The following is a 17344-nucleotide window of genomic DNA, read 5'->3' as shown; positions in this document are numbered from 1 at the left end:
TTGTGAAATTTTCAAATTAATTGTCACAAACATGCTAAATTCCTTCAATATAGATGGTTGGCAAACCAAAAATGTTTTCCCTAATAAATAATCATGTTGTTGCATGCTGCAACACACAGGTCATTATCTTATGCAACGGTGTTAATGCCTTGCTGCATTACCCATCCACCCCCCTTCCTGATGGGACTCCATCGGTTCCCCTTCGGTGGCCTGCACCATTCTCCAAACTCGTTGCATCATTTACAAAGCCATTAGAACCAACAACCGCACTTATCTTGAAGACAAGCTCACCCTCTCTGGTGGTTCTCAGCAAACCGCAGCCAGGACAGTCCATCAGACAGCAGACTAACAACAGTAAACATAAAAAATACAAGGCAGCAGCCCTTTTCAATTTATGCACCCAGGATCTGGAACATCATCCTTGTATGCATCAGGACTGCTGCAACGCGGCTCCAATTTAGAAAAAAGTTGAAGCTGCATCTCTTTAAAGAACGCTACATTATTTTTCTTTTTTTTTGCAAAAATAATTTTTATTGCTTTACACAGTTACAATTACCGTCATCAATTATCATCGTGCCGACAGTCATATCAAGCTGCTATGAACCAATGCATAACCTAAGCTAAACCACTACCAACTAGCAAAAGAACGCTACATCATAATGCAATTATTGTCCACAAACCAGATACCCCTCTTATCACCCGTTGACTTCATGCTTGTCTTTGATCATGTACTGCACTCCACTGCCTTTTGGCTAGGATCATGCAAACAGAAACACCATATACATGCTACATGCAAGCTATTTAAAGAAGAAAATATCAGCACAGCAAGGAAATGGATGAAGTTTGTTCTGAGACACTAGACCTAAGCTGATAGGACATTAATATTATACTGATTGACTTATTAAGAGTGAGCAAACTGCAAATGGAATTCTCTTTCTTGGCACGGATCGGGATGGAAAGGCTATCTAGGGAGGGTGTTAAAAAAGTGAGAAGTTTTTTTGAGGAGAAATTATGTGAAAAATTGAGAAATGGCCATTGTGAATGCAGGTTTCTTTTAAAAAGGGACTGCTTGCAAATACGGCGGCTGAAACCGGGTAATCCTAGCTCGTGCTCACTTAATTTCCCCACATACTCTGCTCCCAGACTTATGAACCAACCTCCCATACCATGTGTTTCTCTTCTCTATGTCAATGACACTTTTTGTATGGATACCAGATGACTTCACTTCATCAGAGGCACAATTTCCCACATCTGAGCTCTGCTTTAACACTCCGTTTTACTCTGTAAGTTATAGTCATAGTTCTTGTCAACTAACCAATTTGACAAACACACCTGAGAACAATGACATGGAAAAAAGCACCTGTCTGGAACATGGCATCCGTGATTACTAGAAGCTATCCGATAACTTGCACTGTGGCCAAGAGTTACAGGCTCCTCACACATTGCAAGATTCAAATTTGCTGTTATGTGTTGTGCAAGGTGTGAAGAATCACAGAGCCATATCTACTGAGATTAGCCTGCGGCTGGTGTCATCCCTTGTGCTGGCATTCAAACGAGGCGGCCTTGCACAGCCTCACACCACGGTGCAGAGGTGAGTGAGCTCTGCCTAGCATAGGATCTGTGCTAGAAGCACACTCTTCCAGTAAAAATTCCTATGTGGAGGGAAGCGCACCAGGATTTCATGCACCGAAGTGTGATGTGCACTGCAGCACACATGCAATGTGTTTTTTTTAATTAACACATTTCCCCATAGTTTTGCCTGTTTTCTGTAGGTGTTAGTTTTTGATGACCAGCCCTGTCTATCTTAGCAGATTGTGCTTTGTGACAAAACCCATGGGTATTTGCACTGAACCTAGAGGTTTTAGAGTCATGCATGATGTGACCTGAGTTATGGGCTGGAAGCCTTGAGCAGCTGCCCCCCAACGTGAACAAATGACTGGGCAGCTTAGTAATAGGTCACATCAGCAGACCTGCAGCAATCTTGGGGACCAGAGGCCATCCATCGGGTATGAGGACAGCTTCTCCTGGAGTGGCATTCCAATGATGTTTGTCTTGCTCTATGGGCACCTAGAGAGATTGGAACAGCCTCACTCACCCACAGAGAGACCAATAGAGAGAGAGACAGGATGTTGGTACTTTGAAGGCACAGAGCGGACAGCTGGAATGGCGATCCAGACTGGTGGCACCACTAGAGAGATGAGTGCCCATCAGATGTTTGGGCCCAGATTTACTGAGAGTTTGCATCTGGGTTGCATCACTTTGTGGCACAGCTCCAACACAAAATATTTTTTGCCATTTACAAGGCCATGCAAAGCCACACAAAGTAGCTTTGCGTGGTATGGTAAAATGCAAAGTAACACAAGGCAGCCCGAAGTGGTTCCTTGCTTTAAACATCATGGGCTGGCATTACATGAGTGATGTCCCAAACATCCAACCATATATTTAGACACTAGACCAGATGTACCAAAATTTGTAAACCTGGGTTTGTGCTAAAGTGGTGTGCCTGCCTAAAGAGGCGTAACAAGGAAAACTATCTTTGCTTTGCCTCGTTGCATTCTCTTTCCATGTTGCTGGATTCTACAACACATATAGAAAGAGGTATATGCCTCTGAGGATTGTTTTTGTACAGAAAGAGGTATATGCCTCTGAGGATTGTTTTTGTACAGAAAGGTGTTCCTTCTTGCACAAAAACAAACCTTTCCGTAACACAGGTACACTTGCACTCAGGTGCAAGGGTCCTAGCATTGGCACTAGGCAGCACACAGTGCGTCAGCGCAAGGAGAGAGCAGAAATGCTCCATATCTTTGTAAATATGGAGCATTTCTGCTCTCTCACTTTCATGCAACATTGCCCAGCAATTTCCCTCGCTGCGCCACATTGCATGAAATAATAGTAAATGTACCTGTAAATGTTTAGTGTGCTTGAGGGTCCATTAGGCATATGTGACGAATGCTTGACGCACACATGACCGTAGGTTTAGTATATGGGAGGGCCTCTTGGGAACTAGTATGATAGTGTGTTTTGGGGTGCATGATGGTCTGCGCAATGCAAGGGTTGTATGTTCAAAGCTAAGGGCCCGATTATGATGTTGGGCGGATACAGGGACCGACCGACCTCTGGTCGGTGGGCCCAGCCAGGTCATTACAATGCGACCAAACACTGTTCGGTTGCATGCTCCCTTTTCTCAATGGGAGCTCGTGGTACGGCTATAACACAAGCTCCCATGAAGAAAAGGGAGGTGAAGTTCATCCCTGCAGCCTATGGCAGGCACCGCCACGTGCCTGTCACAGGTTGCAGGGATCAACAGAGGGGCACCATAGGTGTTCCCTCGGCCCCCAACTGTTGGCCGCAAGCACAAGGGGGCCCTGCTGGGGGCCCCTTAGCACGCTTTCTGACATGGTTTCCATGTCGGACCATGCATTGTAATCTCAAGGGCAGAAAGACCCGCCCTTGCGATTACTAGCAGGCTTCCGACTGGCCGACGGGCTCCTATAGCCCATCGGAAGCCAGCCAGAATGACCGGCGGGGTTACTTTACGACCCCCTAGATCATAATTAGGTGGTCGGATAATAACCAGCGGGGCCGATTACGATGCAGCCCCAAAGGCTCTGCCTGAAGGTGGGAGCCGTAGCAGGCATCGTAATCGGCCCCTAAATCTCCTTTGGAACATATGTTGTGAGCATTGCAGACTTACATTTAAAAGCACATTTTACCCAGAAGCAACATACACACAATGCAGAAGAGGCCGTTTCACCACTTTAAATTACTTGTGATCTGCTGCGCTGAATGGGTGGTACTGATGCTTGACTGTATTTCAGACAACACTGTCCCTCAGGGCATGGCCCAGAAATGCTACAAAAAAATCATCCATACAATCTATGCAACTTAAGCTTTGTGTCTTTTTTTACCTGTCACCACTGTGTACTCAGCGATTTTGTTTTAAGCCTGATCTGAATGAAGCAGGAAATAGGGAATCTACCAAAAATGGATTACTACAGCAATACAAGTTTCCTCTACACTGGATGTCCTGCCCTTGGAGAAACCTCTGTCTCCACTTCTTGGTCCACTGCCGCGGCTACTGCACCAATAATGTTGGCAGAGCAGCAGCCCAATCTAAGATGGAGTACCACCATGACTGGCAACTGTATCTTGGTGAAAGAATGCCACAGTACGTAAGGGACCCTAACATGATGGCAGACACCACACCCATGCCCTGCTGCATGTTGGGGAGATTAGGGTAATGACAGCGTAACACCACTTTGGAGGCACATCTCCATTTCGTTACATCATGTAAAACAGGCACTGGAAGTCTTTCCACAAACGGTCCCTCCTCCCACCAAAATGTAATCTTGCACCGTGGAAACAGCTTTTTTGGTGGAAATGTCTCCTCCATGATGGCATGTAAATGTCCAGTATTTGTAAAGCGCGAACAATTACCTGAAGGTGTTAAGGCGCTGGGGGCCCTCGGGAAGATTAAGCGAGCTATTGCCCAGAGTCACATGGTGCTGGGCTGATCTACCGCCGGCACCGGGGATCGAACCGCGAGCCCCGGGTTCTGGCGTCAGTTGCCCTGGCCGCTGCACCACACCTCTTCCTCATAGAAGTCTGAAAGTGAAACAAATTTCCTGGAGGACATATCTCCACCACACCAGTGGTCTGAACTTCTGCTAACAGAACTTTAACCTGTTGTTATTACACAGTATAAAATATAAGTCTCTGATGTCCGCTGGTCACTTGGCCCCCAGAGCAGGGTGGTGGGCACAACTCTCTTTTCAAAGGCTGTTGCAGTGTTGTTTCTTCTTTTTTGTTTGATCATCTTTTCACTGTACTTCTTTTCATATTTTTCTCCTCTAGACCATACGGTTACTAAACGTCTTGTGCAGATCATGTCGGTGACTTGCTGCTGATTGGTCATCGTTGGATACATTTTCCGTTTCCAAAACCCAACGAAAGAAGAGGAAGAGAACTTGTCTATAGAACACCCACGCTTTACTCTGACTGCCTGGTGTCCGAGCTCACTTGGGGAACAAGACATGCAAAGAATATAGGGCAATTGTAGGGTAGGCAGGAGGGAAGGCTGGATTATTGGAGACTGGGGGAAGGAAGGGAACAATTGGCTAGAGCGGCACACGGTATGAACTCCCTAGGCAGGCTCTTTATTACAGCCAATATAATAGTATTACCTTTTTTTTATACAAACAAATACAATATAAAGCAAAACAAGTTGTGGTCTTTTATTTAAAACAGGCGTTACTTTTGTTCTTTGTTCATTCATCGTGTCACGTTTTCTGGCCGCATTCAGTGTCGTTACTCGGATCTTCAACAGCATTACGTGGACAATCTGGTTTATGGTGTAGTCCAGATTGATGTATACATCAGGGTCTCAACTCTGCGTTAGGTTAGAGGGACAGGTGGAGGAAGAGTAAATATGCACTAACAAAAATGGAAGTAAAAGGGGAGAAGAAAGAAATACACGGAATGGGTGTGTAGAGGTGACGCAAAGACTTAATAACTAGCTCCAAACTTGTACGCTTCACTTCATCTTTAAATAACCACTGGCATGCTTGTTTAGACCATTTATTTATTTTGATAGTTTTATATAGTGCAAACATGACCCTTGCGGGTATCAGAGCGCTTAACAGGTATACAGATAGCGGAGCAATAACAACAATAACCTCATATTCGGGGGAAATACAGGATTAAGTAGTTATCAGAGAGGAAGGGTAAGCTTACATTGTTCAGAGAGCAGAGGAGATGAACCAATATGAGCAGATTTAACATAGTCAAGAAAACTGCAGGATCATGTTGTATCGAGAAAAGTGGGGGTAGTGTCAGAAATGAGAAGTCAAAAAAAGAAAACACCCAGTTCGATGGTATGCAGTAGTCATGCGTAAAATAGAGGAGTCGGGATGGGTATCATAGGCTGAAAGAAGAAATTTGTTCAGAAGGAGTACTTTGGCTTCTTTCTTGAAGGATACCGTTGAGGGATTCGATCTGATTTCAGGGGGCAATCCCAGAAAAAGAACGGTTGTAGGTTTTCTCTGTGGTTTCAGAAGTAAGGATTTAGAGGTTCTGGATGATCTGGAGCCACTGGAGAGTTCTAGTTTCTGGGCAACAAACCTAGGGGTATGGAAGTGGAGCATGTGCTGTGTTCTTAAAAGACAGATAGCTGTTGTTCCTAAAGGCAGCTTACTCAAGAGCTCCCATTTATCTGTGTCTCCTGACCTGGACGTTTGCAAGTATTTTAGCATGAGCCTGGTTTAGAGTGGATAGAGATTACTTGAAGTTGTCCGTGTGGAGGCAAATCTACATATGAAATTGCCTCACCCATAGCAACAGTATGTAGTGTATTTATGTGATGTATTTATTTGCAGCAGCAGCCTGTTCTAAAGGGCGGCGGCCCCCCTGCCCTTTTTGCAGACATAAAGAGTGTTTGTCAGGCTGGGCAAAAGTCAGCCTGACAGACACTCTTTAAGTTCAGATCAGGCAGGCAGGCAGGCGCTATACATGCGCTAAATGCGCAGGTGCATGCCTGACAGTGGCGTAACAAAAGTTAAAGGGGCCCCCCTGAGAGGTACACAGGGCCCCCCCCCGCTCCGGATTTAATCCAGAGCTCTCAGGCCTCAGTACTGTGCTGAGGGGGCCCCCTGCAGCTCGGGCCCCCTCGCACCGCGGGGGCTGCGGGGGCCTGTGTTACGCCCCTGCTGCCTGACTTGGCTGAACTTTGCTGGGGGACGATGTCACAGCCCTGTGGGCTTGACCTCCTCAGCCCACACAGGGTTTTGGGGTCCTCCCCCTCATAACTGCTAGCCTCAGACATGGACACTTCAGTTTTAAGCCCTGAACTGCCCAGAGCTGAGTGTTTATCACTGACACCTCGTCACAAACTGGGGTGGGGTCAGTAACTCCCACTGACCCCATGCCACTCTGTGATGAGTACGGGACCTAAGGTCACCCAATGAGAGGAGGCGGCCGCCCCACCCCTACAGGAACCTTCCTGTGTGGCCCACCCTCGCCTGCTCAAATTACCGACCATCACTGTTTATTTGGAAGTTTTTTAGTGCTGTACCTTGCCTCAAGGATACTTCAAAGCACTGCACAACCTGTATTTAAGATCCAGAATTGTGAGTAGCAGTAGTTAAATCATCAACAGGCATGACCCTTACCAGATATTCCTCACTCACTAATATCAATTCTGTGGTTTAGACGAGGCTGTTCTGAGTAGCTCCATTTGTAGGGGGTGGTTACTGAAACCAAGATAGTTAGATTCTTCCATTACGGTCTGGTTCCAATAATTCTAAAGTTTTGGGCCTGAAACTCTAAGAATTGTGCCTCTCTTTTTTTGTCTCGTGAAGGAGAAATAGGAATTCCGAAATAGGAAATTTTGCAATAATGATTTTATTCTAGATTCAGCACATCTTCCAGAAATCATAAGATTATCAATTACCACCAAACACTAAACATGTAAAAGTGCAGTAGGCTTGTAAAAGGTTCTCTATTAGGAGATTCAAGCTCAGAGCTGGACAGAGGAGAGGACCACATCTCCATTGATCTCTATTGCGTCGATCTTCTGGAAGTCCCCGAAGCGATGGTCAAAGTTGAAGAGGTGCTGTCCATTCACATAGACCTGGAAGCAGGAGTTACCACAACGTACAGACATCTGGAGAGAGAAGCAAGACACTGAGATTTTGGGAATCATCAGATTCTGAGACCACTTTTTTATGCTGATCCCCCCTTTTCTTGAAGCCATGTGTCCCTATTTCACTACAGAACTACAAATTCACCACTTACCTTTTCTGCCGGTCGCCACGATCTTCTGCTCTCATGCCGTGCTGCTCCTCTGCTCCCGTGCTATCCCGTCACTACAATTCCCATGGGCACAAGCTCCCAGACCCCACTCAATCCCATTGTTTCTTACAGCATGAGAGAAGCGATGGGATTGGGCGGAGCAGGCCGGCTTTGCGCTCCAGCAGGGACTGGGAGCCTGTACCCCTGTGCACTAGTAAACTCCAAGGAACAGCCTGGAGATATCCAATTGCACATGTCAGAATGGCCGGACGTGGACGGCCGGCCAAATCGGCATGTGCACTTTTTGTGCCTACCACTCCTCCTCCCCTTGGTGTGTGATGCTGCGGCCTGGCGCTGCCCTCCCCCCCTCGACTCGGCAGACTGGGAGTAAAGATAAAATGACAATAAAATAAGGTTCATTGTCAATTTATTTTTCTTCTGACTGCTGCATTTGCCATAGAAGAGGAGCTGCCCCTGTCTGCAATGCCTTTAATGTACAGTACTAACTCCAGACCAACATGTGCTGACATTACTGCATGCTTACAATGTCTAAGAGTGCTACGAAGCAGCTATGGAGTGGTATGTTACCACCATTTTCCTCTTTCTCAAGGGAGCAGGAGGGGGCAGTGTGAAAATACACTTCTCATCACATCTGTCCCACTTTCAACAACGCTATCAGTGACAGAAGCAGGTATATCACACTTTCCTTGGTTGCATTTGTACTATAACCAACGTATTCATTCAGTTTCACGTAAAAGCCTAATTCTAGGAGTGTGCACATTTTTAATTCCACCGTTGGAACCAGATAAAATACAGAGCTTCATCAAATTGCAACAGTAAATAATTATTTTCCTCCAATTAAGCCCCCAGCAAAATGTTTCCATGAAAAGCCATGTTGTGGTATTTTTACAAAAACAAGTGGAAAGAAATCCCCAAAGATGATTCACTTATCTTGTTGATAAATCAAGTCGGTAAAGGCAATTTGTGCAGTTTTTGTCCCAAAAAAAATCAATTTTGCAAATGTTTTGCCCCTCACAAGCTGTTTTATAAAAAAACAAAATGCTAATTTCATCAAACTTCTTGAAGTTAGGAATGTGTAAATTTTAAATGTTGCCTCCAGAACTGGTTTTAGTGCCCGATTATGGACAGAAAGGGGAATATTTACAACAAAATGTCAGACCGCGTTACGTCAAAATAGGTAACGCTGCGATCTGACATTTTTTCCAATGCAGGGATGTGCCGTATTTAACAAAAATGCGGCGCACCCCTGCGTTTCTCCTAGCGCTGGCACTAATAAAGCTGCCTAGCGTCAGAGCAGGCACTCTTGCACCATGTTGCAAGGGTGCCTGTGCTGCAGGGGCATTTGTTTATGTGCAGGAAGGCACGCCTTCAAGCATTCCTTCAATCACACTGTTGTTTGTTGCAACAGACACCTTCAGTGTGACTGCTATGCCCAAATATGGGTCCCGTGCTCACTGTCCTACAAGACTCAAATTATACCTCACTAACAAGGTGTATAAAGGGTGAAACTGGTCTGGGGTTGCATATTTTCCATCTGGAGGATGCCTGACCCGTTACTATTTGAGAACGTACAAGGCATATTTGTATATGGCTGGTCTCTGTCCAGACTGGCACAGTGAGGTAAAAATGATGGACTGGAATTCAGCCATGAGTGATTACCAGTCACTAAAGTTTTGTTCAAGCATTCCTTTCATCACTTTGTTGTTTGCTGAGATACACACCCTAAGTGCCATGGGTATTCCCAGACGATGTTTCTATGTTCACTGTGCCACATTACTCAAGTTATGCCACTCTGATGAGGCCTAAGAAGAGTTATGTTATGTTATGTTAGATAGATTTATAACGCGCGATAGTTACTCCTAGGAGTGTCCCAGCGCGAAGCCAAATGAGGAGAACTAAAGTGAGAGGCTATGGAAACAGATGGGTTTTAAGGAGACGTTTAAAACAAAGTGGGTCCTTAGTGTTGCGCAAGAAAAAAGGGAGAGCATTCCAGGCCGCGGCAGCTTTGACCGCGAGCGAGCTGCTCCCGATCCTGGACCGGGAGAAACGTGGAACCTTGGCCAGCAGAAGGGCTGAAGAGCGGAGAGCTCTGGTCGGGACATAAAAGGCAAACCGCCTCTGTAGATAGATGGGACCCAAGTTGTGGAGGGCTTTGTGGGCAATGACCAATGCTTTAAACTTAACCCTTTCAGCCATGGGCAGCCAGTGCAGGGCACGGAGATGAGCACGGACTGGTCTGGCATTGCTCGAGTACCTGTCGAGAGTCGACCTAGCATGGCAGTCTAGGCTGGACAGTTACTGTTGCAGCAGGACCAGGAGGGATTTGCACATGGCTGGTCTCTGTTTAGAGTGGCCCAGTGAACTAAACATGATGGACTGGAATGCCACCTGGGTGATCATCAGTGGCTGAGGTCAGTTCGAGCATATTTTAGTTTCTTTGTCATTTATTACAGTGGCCACATCTCCCCTGCCATTCCACTGGGCGTGTGGTAGACAAGTGGTCATAGGAGTATCTATCACAACAGAAACCAGTCAGACTTCCCAAGTGGGGTCTACTATTTTCAGACAGATCCATGCAGAGTAAAAAATAGGGAGTAAACAGATGAACACAGTGATGTGCACTGGGAATGATAAACCAGACTTCCCAAACATATCAATCAATGTTGATTCCCCAACCATTCCAAGCATGCAACAGGGCTCTGTAAGGGGGCAGGGGTCAACCTGACAAATGTTACATCCACAAGGTTGGCAGGGAAGGGAACATCCAACTTGTGCTGCATTTGGCATGATATCCGGTGGAGGGAGGGCGCCGTTGCAAGCACATGTGGGTCTAGTCATATCACACATGAACACCCGGTTGCCACACACATGCCACTAGTCATGACTTCCCACATACACACAGGAGGGAGGGATATATCCTCTTTGTTGGGAAATTAATCAACTTTACACACAGAAGATCATTAAATTACTCTCCAAATGGCACAGAAAAAGACCTGTAAATAAACACTAAAGGCAGGGTGGCAAGCTTTACACATATACTGGAAAGAGGGTTCTCCTTATGAGGTGCATTGTATTCCAGTGGAACATGTACACAACATAACATGAACTGCATGTTAACAGCTATTATTAGATGCTGTGTAGCACTCAATTCATCCTTGCTCAGTTTATAGATGTGGTTAGCACTGCAGGGATGCAAACGTGCATCTTACTTGCACATCTTTGCAGTGAGAAATTGACCGCCTAAACTATTTTACCACTTTTATTTTGTGGTTTTATATAGCGCTAACCTGACCCCATGGTATTGGAGTGCTTTACATGAGCACCAGTTACGTTAGAGAAGGACACATTCATTTTTGGTAGGCACCAGGAGCTTAAGTGATTTGCCCAGAATCACAGGATGTTGAGCTGACGCCGAGACTCAAACGTGGTTCCCCAGCTCCAAAGTCAGCAGCTCTGGCCATTAGGCCACACCCTCTCTCTGTCTGCGACATTCATTTGTGGAAACCAGCTTAAATATGTTCCTAGGATTTGAACCTGTGACCTGCACATTGCGTGCTATGGCTTACAGTAGTCACATTAGCCCTCTGAGTTGTCTCATAGTCATAACATCGTTTCTAACCTGGAAAAAGCAAACTGCGCAGATCTCCACAAGCAGTGCGTTATTCACCCCAGCTTTCTTACCATCACCCCCATCATGAATAACCCTAACCCTTTAACTATGTTAAGAGCAGATGCCCTGGGATGACAGAGATAGCAGATGAGATATCTCAGTTGGTTGATGTGCTTACTATCCCAATCTGAAGGGCGAATGTATAAAAGGTGATGAAGTTATCTAAACCATTCATTCTTCTAAGGTCGATAAAAAAACACCGGTGAGTGGCGTAATATTAAAACCTATTTTTCAGTGTCTTTCATCTGAGAAACTGAGGTAACATTCAGTGCTTAACAGTTATAGATGTGTGTGTGTGTTTAAATATGTTCAACTACTTATGAAATGTATTGCGTGCCACAACACGCCGCAAGGGAGCTGCTTGACACTTATTCACAAAGGAGCAGCATAAAGCCTGATTTTTGTTTTATACAAAGGGGTAGATTTACAAGCCCCTTACAACACTTTTGCGCCGCCGTTGCATCACTTTTTGTGATGCAGCGGTGGCGTAAACAACGCACCGCCCTATGGCCCATTTACAACGTGACGCATCTAGGGAGATGCGTCACCTTGTAAAGCCCTGCACCACATTATACCTGTGTCCGGTATAATGTATGCAGGGTGGGCGTTCCCATGCAGGAAGGCCTTGTAGAAGTGATGCAGTGAAATCTACAAGATTTCACTGTGCCACTTCTAGGACGCCACTGTGTCAAAACCCTACACCTACTTGGAGCAGGTGTGAGGCGTGACGCAGTGTATTGGGAATAGGCCTCCCCGTGCATTGCTGGAGTTGCTTCGTGCTTGCGACACAACTCCAGTAATGCGTAACTTTTGCGCCAACAGATGTGTCAGAATTTCTAACGCATCTGTCAATCCTTGCACCATGGTGCGCCATATTCTAAATGCGGCACATTCATGGTGGTGCAACTGTTTCGCACGGAGGTGCAGGGAAACTTACGTATCTGTACAGATGTGTCAGTTTCTTGTAAATCTGCCACAAAAGGGTTAACCCTAGCTGTACGGATTGTTCCTCCCATCTCTGCAGCCTGCACACCTTAACTCGAGCTAAACCTACTGCTGTGATCTCATTGCTTAGCCCCAGCGATGACGCTGCTACTCACATCAAAGTGCTCTCCGTGTGCAAAGGGGTTGTAGGATACCTCGACCTCCTCTACTCCCCAACTTCCGTTCATGAAAGCGTTCCTCACCACACGTCTCTCAGCCATCCGCAGGCTCATGTGCAGGGCGATTTCTCTGGAGAACCCCACTAAGAAATCAATGCTGAACCTGCAAAAAGAGAAAATTGTGTAAGGAAAGTGGCAGGGTAGAGTGTGGAAAGAGCCCTCCCACAAATCAAGCCGTATGGTTTAGATACTCTGTTTATCCTGAAAAATGACTCTTGTCGAAAGCTGACGTCCCCTCTTTATTGTTGAGCAACAGCTATGACTGTTCTCAAACCGCACCCAAAGGCTTGTTTGAATTCCTTTCATCAGCTCTCGCCTCCCCGTGTTTTTTCTCTCCGCAGTCTCCATTGTTTGGGGCCTGTTTTCAAAACTACCAAGAGGCCCCGTGTCATAGGTGACGTCTTCAGTCAGCACTTGCTTTTTAGCCAACAGCACTTTCCATGCTGGGATTCCAAAGGCCATACTTTTAATGCTGCTTAAAGAATAGAGCCAGGGTGCAAAATCTGATTGGCTAAAAAAACAGACTAATTGAGTTGGATGCACAAATCACATGTGACTCTTGGTAGCCAGGGCGGTGTTGGGGCGTAGCTACCAGTGGTGCAGCAGCTAGAGTGACACCTGTGCCCAGATGCTGTATTTTATTAATGTTGTATTTTGCTACCTATCCCACAGTTAGAGGGTCATTTTCATTACTTGCATTGGGGCGCATGGCACCCTTGCTATGGCACTGCTACACCCTTACTTGGCTAAAGCTGGCATTTCAAGATTGTTGGAGTGTATATGTTTATAAATTAGAGCCTACTAAGCAAGTCTGCCTCTTTAAACCTCTTTAAACTATGGGGCATAGTTACAAGAAAATGTCGGCGCACAGAGCTGCACCAAATTGGGAAGCGCCCTGCTGCAACATTTTTAACACGCAGGGAGGCGCCATATTTACAAGAATGCGGCACACCTCTGTTTCCCCTAGTGCTGGCGCTGCAGGGGTGATTGTTCATGTGCAGGAAGGGGCACCTTACTGCACATAAACAATCAATAATGGTGATTTGCACCATCTATGTGTGCTGCAGAATGCAGCACACATTGAAAGCGCAAAAAACGAGGAGAAATTAATAATTGCTCTTCGTTGCACCATTCTAACGCCTGGTATTCCATGGCGTTAATTTTTGGCGCTGCCTCTGCCTTGTAAATCTGGCGCAGCGTCAAAAAGCAATTGATGTCCACAGCACCACCCATTGCACACCCCTTTGCTGCCGAGGACTGAGGTGGAAAGGGGCATATTTACAAGGTAGCGTTAAGCCATGGAAAGTGGGTTAGCACCACTTTGTAAATATGGAAAATGGCGCTGCGCCACCGGAGCATCATAAAAAGTGATGCCCTGCTGGTGCTGAGGACTTGTAAATATGCCCCTTGTTATTATGTATCCTCGTCAATCTTGCTAGTCTCTGACGCACGAGAGCAGACATTTGTCACTTTCTGTGTGAGCGTTGAAGGAACGCCAGGGCACTGCACAGCAAGCCCGTTAGAAGTCATTCTCAATTGCCATTCGTAAAACATTAATAACTACTATTCGTCCACGCAATCTGTGTTTGGTAGGGTGACTTCCTCCCCAAGGGTCACTACGGAGACTCTTTTGAGTGCTGGACCTTTGTGTGGTAGCATATAGTGAATCCTGGCTGCTCAAGCCTTGTTGTGATTCCATTTAACTAACTAAGCACCACACAGTGCTGGGCTGTCCTTTTGGGCAGACTGGAACTGGCAAAAGGGGCCACCTTGAAAGTGCCACTGAGTGGGCCATTGTTTCTTCACAAAACACACTGGATTGATTTACATGTCAACAAAGGACACTCAAACTCACTGATTCCTGACATTAAGGACTCAACCAGGACGTTGGTTTTATGGCTCTTTGTGCTAACACAAGAGAGTTGTTAATCAGCTGACTGTCTCTTAATTCTGGATTAGCAGTGTTGTAAAATGACTTCAAAGACTTTGTGTGCTTGCCAGGTGACAGGCGTTTCTTTCGCACACTCACCCTTCAGAGAGGTAGATACCACAAGCCTGTGTCCTGGTGCCTTGTCATAGACTGACAGCCTACTCTCTCGTCTCTGGTAACGTGTTTATCCCATCCTTGTCAACCCACTTCTCACAATAACCACCAGTCTTTCTCCCTTCTCTCCCCTATGACCTATTGGTTAATTACAGACAGTGTTGATAAGGACTGATACTCTTGTTTGCTAAATAATTATGTCTGACTATTACTAGCCAACCAGAGTTCAAGGCTCCTAGCTTGTATTAGGGCAGGGTCGGATTGGGATCACAATTAGGCGGGAAACAGCCTTTACACCGCAACCGTTACAACGCATGCATTTAACCCACATGCTGTTGCAACGAAAAAGGTGTGTAGCAGTGGGTAGAAGTTGCACACGCTGGAGATGGAATAGAAAATTAATCTATTCCAACTTCCAGCGCTCCCCCAATGGTAAGTCAAGGTAAAGTTTGGCGTTGCACCATCATGCGGGGTAATGGCATGCGTTGTAACATCACATAACCCAATTAGGCCCGGGCAGTCCTAAAAAAAAAGTGCCCCACATTCCCACATCGTGCCCTTTCAAGAAACACTCATTGATTAGTCTCATTGTCCATATGCTTATAGAAATATTTGGTAATTTTAACATTTTATAGCTTATAGAGGCAGTAACGTGGGTAAAAACTAGAAGCACTGAGTTTTGGCCAGGCTGGCAAGCTGAAATATAATAGTCCAAGAGCAACAACACCTGATCTGATGGGCATTTTAATATCCTGACCTATACGAAAATGACAAAAGTCACCAGAATCCGGTATTTTTTCCCCCTAATCAGTATGTATCTTAAACAGTAAAAGTAAGGCAAATGAACTATATATTGATTGCTAAAGCTGCCTTAATGATTCATGACTGATCGTCAAATTTACAAAGGCAGAAAAGCCATGTTAAAAAGGAATAAGGTTTTTATTATATATAAAGATTCATCTTTAATGATCACGCCCTGGCGTTTGCAAAAATTTAAAACATGAACAATGGCCGTTTTAAAAAAAAATGTTTTTTGTGGTTTCTTTAATATAGTGTGAACTGGTCCAAGAGCATCGGATCGATTTACATGAGCAGCTGTTGAGTTAGAGGACATAAAAATTCGTTTTTATTTTTCAGCCTTGGGGATTAAGTTATTTGTCCAGAATCCCAGGATGTTGAGCGAACGCCTGGACTCCAACATAGTTCCCGAGTTCCAAAGTTGGCAGATCTGGTCAAGGTAGACTCAAAGCGAGGCGAATGCAAATACACCTGCTTCCCCTTCCCCACCTTTCACTCAGCGCTGAAAGACACTGGGGCTGGGGGCTGAACAAGGCCCCTGCATGCTGTCTCCCTTACCGTCCACCGAGGCCTGAATGTGATGTGATGGCCCAGTGTTTTTGTGCTGGGTCGAACTCAAGAGGGGTGAAGTGAGAATGACGCCACATCAATAATTGGCCACCCGGGAGGCCGCTTCCCACTCACCCTCTCCCCAGCCCACTATATCCGCAGGCAGAGGCGGAAGGAAGCAAAGAACAAAGCTTCAGGGCCGGCGTAAGAGGTGGGGGCTGTGGGGGCTGAGGAGAAGATGACTCAACAGCCATATCACCCGACACTGAACCCCCCAGTGAGGCTGCTTTACTGTTCCCGTCCTGTCTCTGTTTGACAGCCCGGCAGGGGAGAAGGAACACTGCTTTTGGGTGTCTGTGCAGCCCCACAGGGGCTAAGCTGAAGTCTGCGACAGCTATACTAGTGACTCAAGTCCCTGCCCTGACAGTCAGCCTGCCTTACAATACAGAGGTCTGGCTGGGGGGCAGGTGAAGATAGCAAGGCTCTGTAGGCCGAGTGAAAGAGGGCTTAAAAAATACCGGCCCACAGCTTACACTTAGGCACCGTCCCATCGGCCACTGCCCGACTACCCGCCTTCCCAATCCAACCCTGCCTTAGGGCCCATAGAACCCTTGCTGATTCTACTAGTGGAGGGATGACGGGCGGAGGTGGAGGCCCACCACTGTCTGCCCCATGAAGCAGACTGGCACAATCGCTCAGTAGGAGCTGGGTGAGTGGAAGACCAAAATAGGAAAAGGAGAGATGACACGCTGGGTGAGTGGAAGACCCAAGTAGGAACAGGAGAAACGACAGGAGGGGTGGAAGAAACAGAGAGGAACAGTGGGCCTTGTTTACAAGAGAGTGACGCTGCACAGCACAGCAAGCCATTTGGCTGCGCTGTGTCACTTTCAAAGCAGAGGGATGTGTCATATTTACAACAATAGGTCGCATCCCTGCGCTTTCCCCTGCACTGGCGCACAATTTGGTGCCAAGACCCAACGCAGGTAGCCTTGCGCCATGGTGCAAGGGTGTCTGCGTTTTAGGGGAGATTGTTTTTGTGCAGGATGGGACACCTTCCTGAGCAAAATCAATCATGTGAGGAGTTTTCCTCTTTCTATGTGTGCTGAAGAATGCAGGAGAAAGAAAAGTATTTCTCCTCATTGCACCTCCTTACACCTCCACTGGGGAGGCGTAGGATTCTGACGCATTCCCAGGTTTACAAAATGTTGTAAATCTGTAAATGTCGCAGAATCCATGGGTGTTGCGTGGGAACACCCACAGCAACACCCATAGCACGCCCCTTTCATGCAAAGTGCTGCGTAAAAAGGGGCC

General features: G+C 46.3%; 2 protein-coding genes across 6 annotated transcripts in view; one reads left to right on the top strand and one right to left on the bottom strand.

Moving 5' to 3' along the window:
- Positions 1-5223, top strand: part of LOC146797825 (galectin-4-like) — a 37458-nt gene extending 32235 nt beyond the window's left edge. For both annotated transcript variants that reach the window (XM_085625018.1, XM_085625019.1), the window contains exon 5: positions 4855-5223. In XM_085625018.1, coding sequence (XP_085481144.1) covers positions 4855-4870 — 16 coding nt within the window. In that variant the 3' untranslated portion in view covers positions 4871-5223. The remainder of the gene's footprint in view (positions 1-4854) is intronic.
- A 341-nt stretch (positions 5224-5564) lies between these two features.
- The window catches only part of LOC146797824 (galectin-4-like), a 190031-nt gene continuing 178251 nt past the window's right edge, over positions 5565-17344 (bottom strand). For all 4 annotated transcript variants that reach the window (XM_085625016.1, XM_085625017.1, XM_085625015.1 and 1 more), the window contains 2 exons: positions 12580-12745; positions 5565-7660 (listed from right to left, as the gene is read on the bottom strand). In XM_085625016.1, coding sequence (XP_085481142.1) covers positions 7514-7660; positions 12580-12745 — 313 coding nt within the window. In that variant the 3' untranslated portion in view covers positions 5565-7513. The remainder of the gene's footprint in view (positions 7661-12579; positions 12746-17344) is intronic.

This window comes from Triturus cristatus, chromosome 9, assembly GCF_964204655.1.
Source record: "Triturus cristatus chromosome 9, aTriCri1.1, whole genome shotgun sequence".
In the NCBI taxonomy this organism is placed as follows: Eukaryota; Metazoa; Chordata; class Amphibia; order Caudata; family Salamandridae; genus Triturus; species Triturus cristatus.
This window is presented reverse-complemented; position numbering and strand designations above follow the sequence as displayed.